The 20,293-nt window shown below is 44.5% G+C and overlaps 1 protein-coding gene across 1 annotated transcript in view; it reads left to right on the forward strand.

Moving 5' to 3' along the window:
* The window catches only part of fras1 (Fraser extracellular matrix complex subunit 1), a 411,473-nt gene extending 394,652 nt beyond the window's left edge, over positions 1 to 16,821 (forward strand). Inside the window, exons 55-73 of the mRNA XM_078170455.1 lie at positions 1,338 to 1,682; positions 2,419 to 2,579; positions 3,727 to 3,874; positions 3,994 to 4,199; positions 4,308 to 4,464; positions 6,003 to 6,203; positions 6,329 to 6,516; positions 7,086 to 7,361; positions 7,493 to 7,725; positions 7,823 to 7,983; positions 8,177 to 8,391; positions 8,943 to 9,093; positions 9,407 to 9,514; positions 9,995 to 10,154; positions 11,269 to 11,385; positions 11,492 to 11,658; positions 12,060 to 12,265; positions 14,838 to 14,984; positions 16,102 to 16,821. Coding sequence (XP_078026581.1) covers positions 1,338 to 1,682; positions 2,419 to 2,579; positions 3,727 to 3,874; positions 3,994 to 4,199; positions 4,308 to 4,464; positions 6,003 to 6,203; positions 6,329 to 6,516; positions 7,086 to 7,361; positions 7,493 to 7,725; positions 7,823 to 7,983; positions 8,177 to 8,391; positions 8,943 to 9,093; positions 9,407 to 9,514; positions 9,995 to 10,154; positions 11,269 to 11,385; positions 11,492 to 11,658; positions 12,060 to 12,265; positions 14,838 to 14,984; positions 16,102 to 16,683 — 3,929 coding nt within the window. The 3' untranslated portion in view covers positions 16,684 to 16,821. The remainder of the gene's footprint in view (positions 1 to 1,337; positions 1,683 to 2,418; positions 2,580 to 3,726; positions 3,875 to 3,993; positions 4,200 to 4,307; positions 4,465 to 6,002; positions 6,204 to 6,328; positions 6,517 to 7,085; positions 7,362 to 7,492; positions 7,726 to 7,822; positions 7,984 to 8,176; positions 8,392 to 8,942; positions 9,094 to 9,406; positions 9,515 to 9,994; positions 10,155 to 11,268; positions 11,386 to 11,491; positions 11,659 to 12,059; positions 12,266 to 14,837; positions 14,985 to 16,101) is intronic.
* Positions 16,822 to 20,293: the final 3,472 nt, after the last annotated feature.

Below are 20,293 nucleotides of genomic sequence, written 5' to 3' on the forward strand. Positions count from 1 at the left end.
ATAGTGGCACTGTACTTACAAAAATAGATAGATCCATTTAAAGCTTTGTAAACATCACTGTCTTCATACAGCCAATAGATGGCGCTAAAGGGCAGAGTCAAATGTTTCACGCAGCAAATAAGGCGACAATGGAGAAGGTCCTAATAATGTACCTTTTAACAGAGGCAGCATCGTAGACAGTGTTGGTCTGTGAGGCCATTGAATACATCATGACATGTATATCACCGACTCATTCCATTCTAGCATTTTTTAATGCCTTCATTGTCTCCTATGGTCGTACCTCGCTTGAACTATGCTACACTGCCCCCACAGTCTTCAGTGGTACTGCTCCATTTTGTCTGTGTCTGTGAGCTTTCAGAAATCCTGCACAAATACGGTCAAAATTAACGCATGGTACGGACACAAGGCTTCATGCGTGTCTGTATATGTGTCTAGCCTTTAGCTAGATGAGCTGTAATGGCGTCCTGAGCAAAGAATGAAGTCACACTCCCTGTGTGTGTTGAAATCTACCGTGTTCTTTAGTGAAGTAGACGATCCGGCATACAAGCCCCTATATGTGTCTCCCACTGGCTAACCAATTTGTTGTTTCTTTGCACTGAGCTCATATGGTAGTTAGCACTGATATCAGGGAGGTAGCGTCACAGAAAAGCAGCACCAACCCTCCAGTTCCCCCAGGTTAATACCGTTAGCTCTATCAGCACTGTTGCCGCTGTTAGTGCTGTTTACACTGCTAGCACCATTAGCTTCTAGTTGCTGGCTCAGCCACCTCCACGAGTGTCGTAAAGAGGTCCATGACAGAAAACTGCAGCAAGTTAAACAGCAACATAATGAATGTACAACCAGCATGAGTGTGCATGAGGCGGGTCGACTTTCAGTGTCAGATGCTAAATGGTAATACAGTTGATTCTGCTGTTAAAGACTCCACTTTTTATCGTATTCGTCGTAACTGATTAGTCAATAAACAGAAAATTAATTGACAAGATTGTTCTAGTTTTAAAACCACTTATCAACCAAAAAGATTTTATCTGGTTCTAGCTTGTTTTTTTGGGGGGGGGGGGTTGTTACCTGGAAAATGTCAAGTAAGTGTGTTAAAGATAAGGCAAAAAAAAAAAAAAAAAATACGCCCAAACTTTTCTGGTGCCACTTAAATCCAAGCAAACATGTCTACAGTTTTGCAGAGTGCAGTGAATAAAACCCCTCAGTCAAACTCAATAAGCTACCTTCATCTTTCAGTATAAGCATGGAACATATTTCAAAGCAATCCAAAGTGCAGAAGAGAAATAGTCGTCAACATATGACCAGCAGTGACCCTCCTCTCTTGCCCTATTTCCACTCAGGTGACACCTCCAGCACCGTGTCTGCTCTCTGCTACACCATCGCCAAGACGGCTCAGGGCAGCAGCCTCCACGCTCTGGAGTCCGGCTCCGACTACAAGAGCCGCGGCATGACCAACGACAACCGCGTCATCTTCGGCCCCGGGGTCAGCATGTCCACGTGCGACGTCAAGCTCATCGACGACAGCGAGTACGAGCTGTCTGAGGAGTTCGAGCTGGTGCTGTCAGACGCCTCGGACAACGCCCGCATGGGGGACGTGATGACAGCCAAGGTCGTCATCGATGGACCGAACGATGCATCGACTGTTACTCTCGGAAACGCCACCTTTACTTTCAGTGAAGATGCTGGTATGAGCTGCTTCTGTTCACAGAGTGGTTGCATGAGTCTCTTTTCTTTCTGCATTTTCACAGAATTACTTCTGAAGTTTTTTTCTATCCTCAAGAGGAATTATTTTTTCAGATGCCACAGCATGACTGTATTTTCTAAGAGAAATGTGAACATGTAATGATCTCCCTGGGGAAATTAGGGAAGTCCAAGGAAGAGTAAGCCTACAAATTGTCTTTGGAAAAGAAAGTTTTTTAATGGCTACATCCAAGATCCAAGGGTTTAGCATTAATTTCGTCTTCCCCGACCCTCTTACTACACATGAGAATGTCAACACACTCCCTGAACACTTACTCATCTCATTTGTAGAAACAAGATTATCTTCTTTTTTCTTCCCCATGTTGGTCTGTAGATTGCAGCATATCGTATTTTAGTCTGTTAATTTATTTTGGAGCAGAGAACATGTTCTGAAGCAGGAAACACAGGACTGAGAGTTACCTCTTTTATTAATTAGCACAGCAGGCTACTGCTTTTACATTAGGTCAGTGTTGCCACACACATTTTTTTGCAATCATTTTAACTTGAAGATTTATAGTAATGTCTTCAATTAAAGAAGACTTCTCAAACCAGGGCTGTTGACGGTCACGTAATGTTTTAGACTTGGTGCTCCTTTGTTATCATTTGTAGTTTGAAGATGCAGACTCGTGATCATTTCCATTTTATTTACACCTGTGTTACGTTCTCATCTCCACACTCCAGGCACAATTGAAATCCCGGTGTTGCGCCACGGCAGTGACTTGTCCTCTTTGACCTCTGTGTGGTGCGCCACCCGACCTTCAGACCCCCCCTCTGCCAGCCCAGGGGTGGACTACATCCCCAGCTCCAAGAAGGTGGAGTTCAAACCTGGAAGAACTGAGGAGGTAAGGACAGAGACTTCTCACCTACAGCAAAGATACCTGAAAGTTTGCACCAACTGGAACTGCTACAGGCCAAAGACTTTACATTCATGTTTTTGCCTTTTATCTGTGTCTTTTAATATCTCCTCTTTTAATTTTTTTTCGCCTTCCCACACTTTTATTTCTCACACCTATGTCTTTTCTAAACCTCATTATGTAAAGCACCTTGAGCTGCCTCTGTGTATGAAATGTGCTTTATAAATAAACTTGACTGACCTCAAAGTGCTAAATTAAAGGCAGCTGGATTTGAATGGGTATAAAGAAGCATCTTCACTAATAGTCTTAAAGATAAACATCTTTACATGGATAAATGTTCAGCTCAAGAAGAACATCTCCTAGAAGCCTCCATTCTAGGAGGCTTTAACCCTTATGACACATTTTATGATATGCATTCATCATTGGTGGAGCTACCAGGGTGGAGAAAGTAACATTTTGAAGACAAGGTGTCTTTCCTGTGTATCTTTAGCCCTTTTACACAGAGATCACACGATAGGGCCGCTACGAAAAACCTTCAGCTGCCTTTGCCCAAACAACGCAGGCATCATGCTGCCTCAATGTGTGTGATTTTAGACAGCATGCCGGCGCCCCGGGAGAAAAAGAGCCATGACAGGCGTGACGTTTAACACAACAGCATCGGCCTATAGTATGACATATAACGTACATGTTGGAAGCGCTTTTTAAATAATATCAATGCCATAACATGACAATAACAATCACTCACTGTCCCTGTTATATGGTGGCTGATTTTGTCCTCTGCTTGGAGGGTGAGAAGCTCCTGGATCTCATGTTTTCACAGTTTTTGGACATTGTTAGTTGCTGCTCTTCTTCTTTGAGTTAGCCGCTAACTGCTTCTAGCTGCTTTTTAAATCTCCCATCAGTGGATCGCACACATGGTCCCATCCTGCCAGCTGTCCCTTTCACACAGACATCGATTGGGCAACCCTGTATCTCCGTTTTGCGATTGTACCTTTTATACAGAACGGCAAGGCAGAATAATGGTGCAACATATCCGCCTTGAACAGGCTGTGTAAAAGGGGCTGTTAAACCAACAGACCTGGCCCAGGACACCTGCAGAAACCTTGCTAACACTCTGGCCTCCTGTTTTTTACAGACCTGCAGTTTGACCATCATGGACGACATCCAGAATCCATCCATCGAAGGATCTGAGTCGTTTGTGGTGTTCCTCAGTTCTCCTCAGGGTGCTGTCCTCCAGGAGCCCTACGAAGCCAACGTCGTCATCACTGACACCTTCCAGGACAGTACGTACACACAGCAATGTCGCTTAAAATCAAATATGCATTTCATTTTTTTATTTAAGGCCTCTCATATACCTCGCAGACATCATCAGCTTTCTCACTGCTATCAACACTTCTCTTAGTTCCCAGCATGCAGTTTGAGAAGAGCGCCTACACTGTGAAGGAGAAAGACAGCGTTCTTCACATCCCCATCATCCGTACGGGTGACCTGTCCTTCAAGTCATCGGTGCGGTGTTTCACTCGCACCATGTCAGCCATGGTGATGGACGACTTTGAGGAGAGGAGGAACGCTGACGAGTCTCGAATCACTTTCCTCAAAGGAGAGAAGGTAGAGTTTAGTCCAATGTGTTTATCTAAAGTAGATTAAGTGTGATTTTATCTTTTTTTGTCAGTGAATCTGCCCATTAATATATTTTTTTGTGTTTTTGTTTTCCAGGTAAAAAACTGCACCGTTCACATCAATGATGACTCTGTTTTTGAGCCAGAGGAGGAGTTCCAGGTGCATCTTGGGACACCGCTGGGTGACCACTGGAGTGGTGCCATGGTGGGCGCCAGCGACATTGTCACCATCACCATCACCAATGACGAAGATGGTAAGCAGACGCCTCATACAGAAGATAGTTTACTGGTTTATAGATGTAGTCTCACTCATCACTGATTGTTAAACTTCTGTGGCACCTCAGTTTTTGTTCCAGAGAGAACATTTAATTTGTCCTCTTCCACCAGCCAGCTCATGAAAGTCATACATTATGGTTTGAGTGTATTTATCAAGAAGTTAGAGTGTTGTTTGCATGTTCTTAAACTTTTGAAATGATATCAGATTTCCACAGTTTGTGTTCAGCTCACATATTAGTTCTGCTGCGATCAATACAAATGTATCAAGCAGATATTGTTCTTGCAGGCTCCCCCCAACCACATTTATTTAAAAATACTATAAACTCAACTTTGAAATTTAGTTTGACATGTTATTTGTAATGTTTTTTTCCATTTAAAATAATATATATTTTTTAATCCTTGTACATGTACACATTTATCTTTCACATTTGTTCGGTAGCAAACTTCCCCATGTTAACCCTTCAGTTTGACACATATTCAACATCTCTGTATACCTCCTATGGTTTCCTATATACAGCATCTTGTATACTGTAGGTACACCAAGCTGAAACAAATTCAGTTTAATCCAGTAGCCAGCCTCCCTAAAAGGCTATTCCCATTGATAGAGATGGAGTGGAGATATTAGAAACAGCACTCAGCATAACACGATACAATTCAGCAACACCGCAAACTACGGCCTCCAAAAATGATCATACAGCTCCGTCCTTACAACAGTTTCATCAAAAACTAAACCTTCATGAAGAATGATTTATTGCAGGACATTTGTCTGGACTGCAGTAGTTATATCTAGGTGTATCTAATAAAATGGCAATTGAGGGGCAAATTCATAAAAGGATCGTGCAGCCTATACAGAGAAAAAACCTGCACACATAAGGCAAAAAGAAAGAATTGTCAAAGCACTTGCAAAGAATGAAATGAACCTCTAACTGCAGTGCCAGGCAAATAATGTCTCGGTGCTCCTGTGATATTTGCACGTATTTAAATATGATAATATGCATACATTTGGAGCAAAGGTGGCGCCTCTCTACGAAAAAGAGTCTCATTGCAAAAACAGTCCAATTCACAGATGAACGCTAATAGCCACACACTTAGCATGTTCAGAGGTGGTGGTAACTGAATCGCACTGACAGACTGGGATATGAAATTAATACACATTTAAAATCCTTCTCTGAAGTTTGGAGGAATGCCTCTGGATCTGATGCCCACGCTCTGAAAGTTTCTGTCGTCATTCTGCCATTTATATTTTGCCAATAATAATTCCAATAACCAGCAAAAAGAGCACATTGCACTCATCTGCAAAACTTCATGGGCATGTTTGTGCTGTAATATGCAATATCATTTGTGAATTGGACCTTGAGATGAGGCTAATAGCAGTTGCAAGTGATGCACATTTCAGTGGCCAAAATCCATTCTTTGTGAATTTGCCAGTGAGTGTATTGCTTAACATGCATATCACACAGTCAGTGATATACAAGTAACCGCCACTGTGACCTTTCATCCTCTTCTGCTGCTGCAGCTCCCACCATCGAGTTTGAGCAGGCGTCCTATCAAGTCAGAGAGCCTCCTGGTCCCGATGGCATCGAGGTGCTCAACATCAAGGTGATCCGTCGAGGGGATCTGGACCGAACCTCCAAGATCCGCTGCAGCACCCGGGATGGATCGGCCCAGTCTGGAGTCGACTACAATCCCAAGAGCCGAGTGCTTAAATTCACCCCTGGTCAGTGCTGAAAATTCATATCTGACTAATACAAACAAAGTTAAAACTTTCAAAAGAGATTCTCTTTTTTAAATATTTTAAATCTCAGCTCAGACTTGAACTCCTCTCTTTGCCTCCCTCCGTAGGGATGGACCACATCCTGTTCAAGGTGGAGATTCTGTCCAACGAGGACAGGGAGTGGCACGAGTCCTTCTCATTGGTCCTCGGCCCTGACGACCCTGTGGAGGCGGTGCTCGGGGAGATCACCATGGCAACGGTGACCATTCTGGACCAGGAGGCCTCGGGCAGCCTCATCCTCCCTGCCACGCCTATTGTAAGAAATGCTAAACATGTTATAGTGCCATAACTAATTCATCCGGTCTGCCTTATCTGATGATAACAAACAAACACAGAGCAGCGTTAAGACGTGCAGCAGGAGCAGTGGGACAAACTGGTACAGGATGTGTTTGAAGCAGCTCTGTTAAGGACTCTGGTGACTTGCTTACTGGTTTGTTTTCGACAGAGAAAGTTGGCTTGTATCTGAGTGTTCAGCATGTTTGTAGCACTTAGAGAAATTGACGCCAGAAACCAGAAACATCTCCACTCCTGGGAAAAGCTCTGCTCTCCTCTCCTACATGTTCAGCAGCTCCAGCAGGAAACATGGGCAGCATTTCCCTTCAGGCGTTCGTTCACAGCATTTTACACTTCTTATGCAATTAACCAAAACCACTTCCATTGTGTACAGCTATGTTCACATGGCATATTATTATGGGATGCATGATTTTACCCCAAATGCCTTTTAGTACCTCAGCAGGGGTCCCATCTCGTGCAGTGTTTGTGTGTCTGTATCACGTTGAAATAAAGAAATCAACTTCATCAGTTCCCATCCTGCTTCCTCCTCAGGTGGTCTCTCTCGCCGACTACGATCATGTCCAGGAGGTGACCAAAGAAGGCAGCAAGAAGACGCCCTCTCCAGGTTACCCTCTGGTGTGCGTCACCCCCTGCGACCCTCACTACCCCAAGTATTCGGTGATGAAGGAGCGCTGCGAGGAGGCCGGCATCAACCAGACACAAGTTCACTTCTCCTGGGAGGTGGCGGCACCCACTGACACCAGCGGCGCCCGGTCCCCCTTCGAGACAGTTACAGACACAACCCCGTACACCAGCGTCAACCATATGGTGCGATCTGAAATGGAATAGTTTAGTGTTAGAGATGGTGTTATAACTTTTACCTAGTGACACACATTAAACCTCCTTAAAGTTTCAATGCAATGTCTCTCATGTCTCGTCCCCTCTGCTGTCTCTCTCAGGTCCTGGACAGTATTTATTTCAGCCGCCGCTTCCACATTCGCTGCGTTGCTCAGGCCAGAGATAAGGCGGGTCACCTTGGAACACCGCTGAGGAGCAACATCGTCACCATCGGCACAGACAGCTCCATCTGCCACACGCCTGTTACCACGGGAACCGCCAGGGGCTTCCAGGCTCAGTCCTTCATCGCCACGCTCAAGTACCTGGATGTCAAGCACAAGGAGCACCCCAACCGGTGAGTAGGAACCGGTGGATGGTCGCTTTTTGGATAAAAGTCTCAACTAAAACTTAATGAATTGTTTGTTAATGTCTCTTTATCTGTCCCTGTGTAGTATCCATATCTCAGTGCAGATCCCCCATCAGGACGGCATGCTGCCACTGGTGTCCACCATGCCGCTGCACAACCTGCACTTCCTGCTGTCAGAGTCCATCTACAGGCAGCAGCACGTCTGCTCCAACCTTGTTACCCTCAAAGACCTGCAGGGTGTCTCCGGTCAGTCACACAGACACACACATGGATTTCCCGTGAATTCCCTTAACCTGAGCTACTTGCAATATGCTTTACTTTGTGCACTGCATTAGAATGGTGCTTAAACTTTTTACCAGATCTTTGTTTAGATAAGAAATTATAATTATCTGTGATCATGACACAAAGATTCCTCACTAATACAAACGTTCTCCCACAGAGACAGGCTTCCTGGATGACATTTCTTATGACAGCATCTCTCTGGGGCCGGGATACGACCGCCCGTACCAGTTCAACCCCAACGTCCGGGAGGCCAAGAGCATCCAGCTGTACAAGCACCTCAACCTCAAGAGCTGCATCTGGACCTTTGACGCCTACTATGACATGACGGAGCTCATTGACGTCTGCGGGGGCTCTGTTACAGCTGATTTCCAGGTAAACAGTTCAGTAACGGGCCAGTTCTTTGTGTGAGGACCAGATACAAATTGTTTGTGTCACTGCAAATTAAAAAATGTCTAAAATGGTTCATTAGACCTTCTAAACTTTGTTACAGACACCTTGACCAAGTAGCTTTCCAGCCTGATCTGTCACCTAAAGATGTGTAGTTGGTATATTTCAGGCTACGATGATCTTTGTCGTCAGATGGAAATTTAAGTCTGGATTAACAACATAATAATGTTGTTAAACTCCACTTGAGATCTCACCTTTTTAGGGGCTTTGGACCACAGTCCTCATAATCAGACGATTGGTCAGTTGCCATGAAACATTACATGTTCAAACTTTCCATTATTCTGAGCACTTGTTCACGTTTGCCTAAAATTTGAGTCTGAAAGTCTGCTCTTGTCCTTGTGAGCAACATGTGACATACAGTACCATCAGAAGTAATTGGGTCTTCACAGTAGAGGTTCAAACCCTGATGTGACCCTCTGAGGGGTCCCAGCCAGCAGGTGGAGAACCAACATTAAAGCCTGCTGTTGTTCTTCCAGGTTCGGGACTCGGCTCAGTCCTTCCTGACAGTGCAGGTTCCTCTCTACGTGTCCTACATCTACGTGACGGCACCAAGAGGCTGGGCCTCTCTGGAGCATCACACTGAGATGGAGTTCTCCTTCTTCTATGACACCGTGCTGTGGAGGACAGGTCAGGACCAAACACAGCAAAGAACTGAAATAGAAACTGGAAAATAAGTCTCCCGCTATGGTTTTGCTCCTTCGGGTAGTGTCTCTTCTTACATTGGATATAAGACAGTAGATACAAAATGAAAATATACAACTTTTCATAGTCGGCATGTTTTCTTTTTCATTTAATATTAAATGAGGTGCATCGGTCATTATTTGAAATTATTAGTATCCAATTTCGTTGTTTAATTTATCTGATCAGTGTTGCAATTCTGCATTAATCTTAATTTGACCTCTGACCTCTGACGTTATTGGCTGGTGTTTTCTGCGTACAGGTATCCAGACCGACAGCGTCCTCTCAGCCAGACTGCAGATCATCAGGATCTACATCAGAGAGGACGGACGACTGGTGATTGAGTTCAAAACCCACGCCAAATTCAGAGGTCAGTTCACAACACCCACCATATTTCATTTCAGATGTGAAGGGCTGTCCACACCAAGAACAATAACTTTAACGAAGCGAGCATCCACACTGCTTAACAATGGCATTCTGTAAACAGAGGTGACAGGCACGGGCTGCACGCTCCAGCTGTGTCGGCCTGTAAATTCGGACAGTCATCAAATCGCTCTTCGCTATCATTCATCACTGTCATTGCCGTTATATAGTTGTGGTGTGGACTCCACCATCCACTTTAATTCTGTTATTTGTTATATGTTTGTTTTATGTCTACCAACATGCTGTTTGTGCTGGTGTCTGTCTTGGCTGTATTTTTTGTCTCTTGTCTTATTAATACCACAAATATACTTCATTGTCCTCGTTCTGGACTAATAGATGAAGAGCAGTTTCAGCCAGTCATCCTCCACTTCAGAGCATAACAACTCATATCTCTGTCTAATTTCTCTTCCATTATTTCTTCCTCCAGGTCAGTTTGTCCTCGAACACCACACTCTGCCGGGCCACAAGTCCCACCTGATGGCTCCCGACCACCTCGGAGGCATCGAGTTCGACATTCAGCTGCTGTGGAGCGCTCAGACCTTTGACTCCCCGTACCAGCTGTGGAGAGCCACCAGCTCTTACAGCAGGTCAGTCAGTTCATACACAGCCACAATCAGAGAGAGTGAAGGAGGATGCACTGATATTTTACAGTTCAGCTGGAGGGGGATTATGATAGTGGAAGTTTTACTGCAAAGTTGCTCCAGGATTTAGCAAAACTTTCAGACTGTCACCACCACACAGATATTAGTTGAATCTACTTAAAGTTTTCCAAAAATGCAGTGTCATCCAGCCAAGGGTCACAGTAGCCACAAACAATTCACACTACATGAGAAGATGGAGAAGTAGAAGAAGTTTGAGGCTGATATTATGTCTGCTGCAGAGAGTCTCAGAGGGCTCCTTACAGAACAACAGAAATTGGTTCTGTGGAAATACTGAGATGATATTTCAACTTCTGAAAGACCCAGAAGGTTTTGATCTGTTTAGATCAATCCTTAAGGCTCAGACACACCAAACTGACTTCAGAGAACTAGTGGCGACAAAGGCCCACCGCTGTGTTGCCTGACGCCATTGTGTCTCGGCTGAAAAGTTGCACATGAACGCACTGCAAAGACTACAGCCAACGTCGAACCAGCACAAACGTTCTGTGCCTGCACACAAGCAGACGGCGGTAGTTTGTTATCGTCATTCAAAAGGGGAATCAGGAAGGCTGTCTTGATGCTAGTTAGTCGGTTAGCACATTAACAACACAATCCAGTGCTGACGGAATAAAGCATATTTACCATGTGCTGGTAAACAGTAACACAAACAAAACGTTTCTGCTAAAGAGCTCGATGGGTAAAGAAAAATAGTCTTACCTTATGTAACAAGTTTGTTTTGGTCCCACTCCCTCTTGACTTTAGCTCTTTGTTTACTTTCCTCATTTCCGTTTCTCTTCTGGTGCACTGAGCTGAACTGCCAGTCAGAGTGACTTAATTCACCAATGGGCTAGGCCGTCACTGTTGCCAAGTCAACATGCTGAATCGGCAAAAAAAAATAAGCCAACAGGGGCCAACAAGGGCCAACGAGGCAGAACTCACCGCAGCAACTAGGGCGACAGACTGATTGTTGCTTGGTGTGGCGGGGTCTTTAGTTCCTTCATTTGACATCACAGTGCCTGGTGATAATCATTTGTGTTGTCTTTCTGTGTGTATTCCTCAACAGGAAGGACTATTCTGGAGAGTACACCGTCTTCTTGGTCCCCTGCACCGTCCAGCCCACTCAGCCCTGGATCGACCCCGGGGACAAACCTCTGTCCTGCACGGCTCACGCTCCAGAGAAGTACGTCCCTGCTGGAATCCTGTGTTTAAAAGTGACATATTCTCTTCTACCAATAAAAGCACAGCAGGTCACTTGAATCCTGAACTGTGTTCTTGTTCTCTGACAGATTTCTGGTGCCGATCGCCTTCCAGCAGACCAACCGGCCCGTTCCTGTGGTTTACTCCCTCAACACGGAGTTCCAGCTGTGTAACAACGAGAAGGTGTTCATGATGGACCCTGCCACCGCTGACGTCTCTATGGCTGAGATGGACTACAAGGGAGCGTTCTCCATGGGTATGACAGAGGGGTTAGAGTATAACCTTCTAAAAACAACCTTTATAAAAGTAATCAAAGAGCATTAAGCTGCTTTTTTGTTCAACTGAATTTTAAGAAATTCCCTGCCAACCTCTCGTAAATTTGTCACAATACTCTGTCCGACTATTTTTAATTTTTCTGACTAAAGATGGCAGACATGGTGAATTATTTGATGAAAGATTTGCAGTGAGCAGTGGATGTGAAGAAGTTAATGTGATGACTAACTAAGAGGCTCTAACCAATACACCAAGATAATGTTGTAATACTCACTTGATTCAAGTCACAGATGAAGACGCTTTGAGGTTTAATGCAGCCCAAACACACATTTTCATGCACATGTACTAATAAAAGAAAACCTGTGCCTCTGCTGCCCCCCGCAGGTCAGACTCTGTACGGCAGGGTGCTGTGGAACCCTGAGCAGAACTTGAACGCAGCCTACAAACTGCAGCTGGAGAAGGTGTACCTCTGTACTGGCAGGGACGGATACGTTCCCTTCTTTGACCCAACGGGGACACTGTACAACGAGGGGCCACAGTACGGCTGCATCCAGCCCAACAAGAACCTCAAACACCGCTTCTTACTGCTGGTACAAATATTTATGTTTTCTTGTGTTTACTCTGGTGTGCGGTGCATGTTTAGAGAGTGTCATTCAAAATGCATGATATATCTGCCTGCCTGGGGGTAAATATCATTACCAAGATCATTATTAAATATTAAATAGCAACATATTGAGGATTCAGAGTGTGTTATCACTTGGCCTGAGAACTCCAGTGTTCAGATAATAAACAGGTTTTACATAACAACCAGAGAAGGTCTGGATAAACAAATAAAGACCGGGAACAAAGGAGAATAAAACACAATTATTTGCATAATGGTTGTCATGATAAAATTAACTTAATGTACATTTCCAAAGCATTAATCCATCAGTATAACTTTTAGAGTCTGACTTTCTAATCAGTTCAGTTCTTTCTTGTCCTTTTCTATGCGTATATCTACTTTTACTGAAAACTGACACTTCCTGCTGTCGTTTCACAATAAAATTGGAGGCATTTGTTTGCTTGAGGCATTTTAATGTGAAACATTTACAGTAAATGTCAAGTTATTACAAGAAAACAGCAAAAACACTGAAATAACATGATTACTGGGAGAAATTTTAAAAATAGACCAACAAAAATATGATTAAATATACTAATATATACTACGAAATAGGGAAATTAGAAACAAATGACTGTCTCATATAAAAGCCGGTGTGTTTTCTTAGTTGAATGACAGGCTCTGTCCACAGTTGGAGAGTCCACGGCCCTCCCTGGCCCTCAGGGACATTGTTGCTCAGGAAAAAAAACAGGCTGCCGCAGCTGGAACAAAAAATGCAACCACGACGTTTTCATAAAATGGATGCTGAACACTCAGAATTTAAAGAGGGAAGCTTCAGATTCTGGCCATGAGGGATGACTTTTTATCTGCATATTATGCTTCTTTTTTTTTTTCCTACTTGTCTGCATTGGTCTTCATAGCTTAGCGCCACTAAAGGGTGTAAGCTTCTTGTGAAGATTGATGCACTGTTAATCTTGCAGTCAAGTATTTTATACCCATAATGCGTGGTTGTGACCGTCACCCACCCTCCCTGGAGACTAGCCTAACAGCCTTTATTGGAAAAACTTCCAACCACCACCCGCACCCGACCACCCGCCCGCCCCCACCCCCGACCCAAGGAGCCAGGCGCGGGGGCCCGGCTCGGCCCCCGGGGAGAGAACCAGCACCACACCGGACAGGCCCGCACCAGGCGCTGGCCACCAGCAGACGCCGGACCGGACGGTAGTGAGAGCCCACCCAGGCCCGGGCGGACGCGGGAGGCAAGGAGGTGATGCTGCAAGGCATATGTCCCCGGCACATCGGGAACCAGGGGACCGCGAAGGGCCACCCGCCCGAACCCCCCAGGACAGGCCCCCACCAACACACAGGAGAGAGCGGCCCGCCACGAGCAGTCAATCCCCCATCGGGACCCTCTGGCAGAGGGCCCATAAACCACAGCCGGTCAGGAGGCAGAACCCCGGCAGGAACCCACAGAGCCCCCAGGGCGCCACCCAGCCCACCCGCCACAGGGCCACGGGACCCCCCAGACACCGGGAACCCAGCCACACCACCATGATGTAAATGGGCTCCCTGGCTCCAACCCTCAGCCCAGGAGGGCCGGGCCCCACTAGCCACGCCATGCGTATCTACAGTGTGTGTAAACCCACCACCCCCCCTCTTACTATGATTCTCCGATCCCTGACGGAGAAACATTAACCCTACACCGTGAATGTGAATGTGAGTGCCCATAAGTGTGATGTGGTGCATTAAAATTGAGGGACATAGGAGACAGGTGGGGGCAAGGCTGATGGCTACAGCACACTGCTGTCCTGCAGCCCATGCAGCCATAGGCACCTGGAACCTGTCCCCATCTGTCCCACAATTATGCTTTTTTTAATTTCTTTCTTTCAGAGAGAACCAAACATTTGATTCAGCTTGAAGCAATCAGTTTACAGTGAATGTCCAAGTGTACCAAGAGCGTTTGTGTCTGTCTCTAAACAGTTGCTGATTATTTCTGTTCAAAGGTCTTATATCTGTTAAGATTATAATCAGACATTATTATTATAAGACATTTTTGTTGAAAACCATCAACTTCATTTACGTTTTGTAGAACTATTACCCTCAAGATAAAAAAGAGCATCTCAGATTCTCCTCTGACTTATCAGCTTCAGATGACCTAAGATAACCTCACTCTTCCTGTAATGTTATGCCTGTACACAGCAGGTGAACATCCCCCCCATACAGACAAACACACACACACAAAGAGCTTCCTTTTTTTACCTGCCGCACCAGTCTGACCAGATTTTTATGAAGATATTCAAAGCCTGTGGGTTATTTAAATCACTGAAGTCCTTCACCGTGTAAATTGTGTTTCTGGTGCCTGGTTGTTGTCATGATGTGCAGCATGATGTGCGCTGTAATACTTTTCCAGTTTCACTACATAGAGCCATTGGTTGAATTTCAAAGTGGTGTGTCACTTCCAACAGATTAAATAGAATAACCCTGACTTGCAATGAAAAGAAAACTTTGTAACGTAGCAACTTAAGTTTGATTTTGATTATCTTCTCTTCGTGTTTGCTCTGCAGGATCGTAAACAGCCCGACGTTTGTGACAACTTTTTCCACGACGTTCCCTTCGAGGCTCACTTTGCCTCAGACATCCCCGAGCTGCAGTCCATGACCGCCATGCCGGGCGTCGATGGCTTTACAATGAAGGTCGACGCTCTCTATAAGGTGTGTGGAACCAGCCTGCACTGCAGCTGTGTCATGTGTTACAGCGCTGTGTTGAAATGTGTGGAGATATTCTGTATTCTTCAACAGCTCAGTGATTTTAATGGACGTAGCTTTAAACATTTTCTTCATGAATTTATTTCACAGAATGTTACATACCATTTCAGTTTCACAAAGTAGAAATTTTCCGTTCTTGTTTGGTTAATTTCTATTCCTTACTCCCGGCAAGAGAATTTTCGACAATCAGAGGCATCATTGGAAATGTTACCTAGTTTCAGGTTTGTCATGGGTGGCAGCCAGACCAGAACAATATAGGTCTGATTGAGTTTAAACTTCGGCAAAGTATATATGAATCAGTTTCAACCATATTATTTTCTTAAGAGAGACAGAAAAGACATTTCATTTAGTATGGGGACATGTGGCCGAGGCCACCATACAAAGTGCCAACTGCTACTCAGTTTTTAACAAACTCACACGCTGATGGAACATTCATTGGGAGCAACTTTGGGTTCAATATCTTGCTCCAGGATACTTCAACGTGCAGATTGGAGGAGCTGGGGATCAAACCACTGACCTTCCGATTAGTGGATGACTCACGCGACCTCCTGAGCCACAACCACAACTACCAGCCCTGTAAATTAGGGGCCGTGCACATGCCTCGTCTTTAACCACCCAGAAAACGAGAGGTCGGGCTCTAGGCGCTAGTCTTATGCCCCTTTTTTTACGCCAGCTTTCAAGAGCGCAGCAGCAGGTTGCGTCTTAGGTTGCTAAGCAACCTTAACAAGCACCGTATAGCTGATTTTCTTGAAATCATTTAACAGGTCATTGAATGTGAAATTACAGTGTATACTGTGATTTTCTAAATGTTCTTAAGAGAAAATGAATGTGAAAACAATCCATCAAGATCAGCTTAAGCTTTATCCCGGGGGAAATTGTTGTGCAGCAGTTGCAGAGTAGTAAGGGGGCCCCTAATATATAGAGTGCAAATTGAACTAAGTATGAACAGTGAAGGTCATTGTGAGGTGCAAAACCAAACGTACACAATGCCAGAAATGTAAACAGGTTATTAGAGGGTTCTCTCAGTAGCTAACGCCCTCCTTCTCTCTCTGTTGATCGACAGGTGGAGGCAGGGCACCAGTGGTACTTGCAGGTGATTTATGTGATCAGCCCAGAGTCACGCTCCAGCCCCAGGATCCAGCGCTCGGTCACCTATCAGCTGAGCCGTCCTAAACGTGACCTGGTGGATCGCAGCGGGCGTCTGACGCTGGATGAGTCCCTGATCTACGACAACGAGGGTGACCAGGTGAAGAACGGCACCAACATGAAGTCGCTCCGCCTGGAGGCCGGGCCCTCCGCCTCCTTCAACGCCCACGTGGGCAGCTCAGTGGGCGGGGGCGTGGCCGCCGTCACCCTGCTGGTCCTAGTCCTACTGGCCGCCTGCTTCCTCTTCCGCCGCTGCCGACGGTCGGCCAAGAAGAAGAGCAAGAAGGCTCAGAAATCGTATGAAGAGTATCCGCTCAACACCAAGGTGGAGGTGTGCATGGATAAATGTGTGGAGAAGAACTTCAGCACCAAACACTGCACCGTGAGAAACATCAACATCCTCAACCGCAACCAGGAGCCCAACAGCAAGGCCAAGGTCAAACAGGTCAACCTGGAGGTCAAACTCCACAACAACCTCAACGACGGCACTGAGGTCTGAAACACTGACGAGGAAGAGGAGAGGAGAGGAAGAGGAGGAAGTGAAATTTTAAAAGAAAAGGTATTTTCTAAAAGAGAGTTTGTACTTAAGGAACGAGATGTTTGTTAATGTATTTTTGTACCACTTGGAAAAAGGGAAGAGTGTGACGTGCAGACAGCGACGCAGCATTTTAATCATTTTGCAACTGGGCTACCTCAGGAATCCACAAACCACTCAGCTGCATCAAACAGCCAAAACACCTGCAGCCGATCATCCAAACCGTCATTAATTTCATCACTGTTTTACTTGACATTTACGTCCTCTTTAGCATCAAAATGGTGACCGGTAGCTCAGACACTGGTGATTGTTTCTACAAAAACACTTCTCTGCTGTATCGAGTCATTTCACTGCTACTAAATGTCACTACTGTGGAGTGGTGGTCGGTGTACAAGTCCTCCTGTATCTGCATTTATCCTTCAGTTATCAGATATATTAACTCTAAATTGAATTGATTTAACAGAATAAAACTTTTCCCGTGGAGCGACTTCTACATCAGCTGCTTCTGGCTGCTGTGAAAGTATTAAGCACAAACAGTGTGCTGCTAGCGCCCGAGGCCGAATGAGTGCAGAGTGTAAATAATAACAAAAATGAATGATACCTATTCAAGTGCAATTATGCCATAACTTTTGTTAATCCTTCCCTCATGAGCAGGAACTTTGTTTGCATTTTTTTTTAAAAACCGTGTGTATCAAGCCTTACTTAGAGACATTTGTACTGTCACGTTGAACAGACAGATAATTCTTCTTGTTACAACACAGATTCTTATTTTTGTTGTCTGTACTGTACTCTGATAGCTGCCAATATTAAGTGCCATGCAGTATTTTCTCATGAATTTCAAAACAAATCATCCAAAGTGTTTTTTCTTTTCCAAGAGTGAGAAAGTGGAGCTTTCCATGTGATTGTAACAAATCAGACGCCGCCGTTTTGGATAACAGAGGTTTCGATCCCGTCCACATGACTGAGTGCTTTAGCCTTACTACTGTCCTAATGGAAATAATCACTTTTTAAAAATGATGTATTTTATAAGAGATGTGTGTCTGCCTGCCTTCGTTCCGCCCAAAGACACAAAATCCCTCCTTTATTTTTTAAATGTTTTTTCTTCTCTCATCTATGTATTATCATGTATTATCTTTTTGTTACGCTCAGCTACTGATGTACCCATGATGTTAAAGGAAATGTTTGTAAGTGTATGACACTGGTTGGAGAGCACTGCAAAAAGAAAAAAACTCATGTCTTCTCATGTGAGATGTCGACATGTTGTCTTTCTCTCCATTCGTCTCTCCCTGATTCCGCCTCCTGTCTTCTTTCAACTGTGTGCCTATCGAAACAACACGGGAACAGGAAATTATGGGAAATAACAATATATTTTTGGTGCTATCATTTTGTGGAAAATAACTACGATGCTATCAACATGATGCCTGTATTTGGTGCCTTTTTTAGTAATAAAAAAATGTTGAAACTTATGATTGTTTACTCAGTCATTCATTTTCTGTAACTGCTTATCCTGTTGGGGGTCACAGGGAGGCTGGAGCCTATCCCAGCTGACTTTGGACAGGTCACCAGACTATCACAGGGCTGACACATAGAGACAGACAACCATTCACACTCACATTCACACCTATGGCCAATTTAGAGTCACCAATTAACCTGCATGTCTTTGGACTGTGGGAGGAAGCTGGAGCACCTGGAGAAAACCCACACTGACAGGGGAGAACATGCAAACTCCACACAGAAGGGCTCCCTCACCCTGGGGTCGAATCAGGAACCCTCTTGCTGTGAGGCGACAATGCTAACCACTGCAACACCGTGCCGCCTTCACTTATGGTTGTCTTATATTTAATGTCTGTTCATGATTTTTGATTCTTTTTATTTAATTCTGGGGAGAAAATACAAATACAAAGTAAAATCTGACATCTGTGAAAAGTTAAGTGGAAATAGACACTTTTTTTGTTTTTTAAAATTATTTTTTGGGCTTTTTGCCATTAATGAACAGGACAGAGTGAAATGGGGTAAGAGAGAGAGAGTGGGGGTTTACATGCAGCAAAGGGTTGCGAGCCGGAGTCGAGCCTGCGACTGCTGCAGCAAGGCATCGCCTCAGTAAGTGAGGTGTCGGCACTATCCACTATGCTACCGACGTCCCCTAGACATGTTTTTTTTGCTGTTACTTATTATGAAGTAAATGTTAATGGCACAATATGACTACACCACCAGTGTTCAGGTTTACTCTAGGCCTCATTTTAACTATGCAGCTCTGTCTGCCACTGGGTATGATCCCTGGCAAAATTAAGGCTTGGTGTATGGCATGAAAGAAGTGTGTCAACCATTGCGCAACCTACACAAGGAGAGGATAGCACTTTTGTTTCCCCAGTAGCCATCAGTTACCTGAGTATCACAGTATGTTCTTTGCAGTTACTATCACAGTAGCAGAAATGGTGGACAGTGGGACAACCACAGTAACTGTAGGAAACAAAATGTAATGTTTCCTGTGTTGTTGGTCGTTGCTCAGCTCAGAGGAAAACTGAAAGTGATCCAGTTGTTTTTGCCACAGTGGCGGCAACAATTGTACAACTTGGACATGCTAGGGGAGGAAAAGCTGTCACAATTTATTTGTTTTGTGCATGGTTTGATAGGAATATTTCAAAGGTCCAGTGTGTAAGGTTTAGAGGGATTTAGTGGCAGCTAGCGGTGAGGATTGCAGATTGCAACCAGCTGAAACTTCTCCTGGTTAGAATTCCTTCAGTGTTCATTGTTCAGGAGGTTTTTACTGGGAGCTGAATTATCCACAGAGGTCTCTTCCTCTTCAAAACCAACAGACTGGGTTATTAAAACTTCAAATCAAGCAGTTTTTATGTAAAAAAAACAAACAAAAAAAACTTTCAAACAACTTTCTCATTGGAGATGGGCTGCTAACTGTGGTGGCCAACATGAAAATGTTTGTGGCCCTCTCCAGAGCCAGTGTTTGGTTTGTCTGTTCAGGGCTACTGTACAAACATGGCGGTGCAACATGGCGATCTCCGTAGACAAGGACCTGCTCCCTGTGTAGATATAAACTTCTCATTCTAAGGTAACGAAAATGCAACAATTCTTATTTTCAGGTGATTATACACCCCTAAATCCTAGGCTGGACTTTTAAAATAGACATTTCCATTTCTTTGTTTTCTGAAAGAATTTGCTGAAACATTTTAATATTTTGTTTATGTTATGTAAATGTCAAATGTGAGTATTTATGGCTTTTGCTGAGGCAAATCAAAAAAATGAGATGTGATGTTTAGGGACAGAGAAAGTTGGAATTCGGGACCGTTTTTTCAGAAAGTGACAGACAATTTTAGTCTTGACAGGGTGGAAACACGCCGATAAAGCTGTATTCACACTTTAAAACTGTCTATAAACTGTCACCTCTCATACCATCACTAATAACCGATACAGTCTACAGAAGACTGGAACAGTTAAGAAGTCGGAAACAAAAAGTTCATAGACATTTATATATGATATAAATAGATATTTGGAAAATGCCCCAGTCGTCCCTGAAGGCGGCACCTGCCTGCGCAGAGTGGGCGTGGTCAGATGACTC

The sequence above is a fragment of the Epinephelus lanceolatus genome, chromosome 9 (genome assembly GCF_041903045.1).
Source record: "Epinephelus lanceolatus isolate andai-2023 chromosome 9, ASM4190304v1, whole genome shotgun sequence".
Classification (NCBI taxonomy): domain Eukaryota; kingdom Metazoa; phylum Chordata; class Actinopteri; order Perciformes; family Serranidae; genus Epinephelus; species Epinephelus lanceolatus.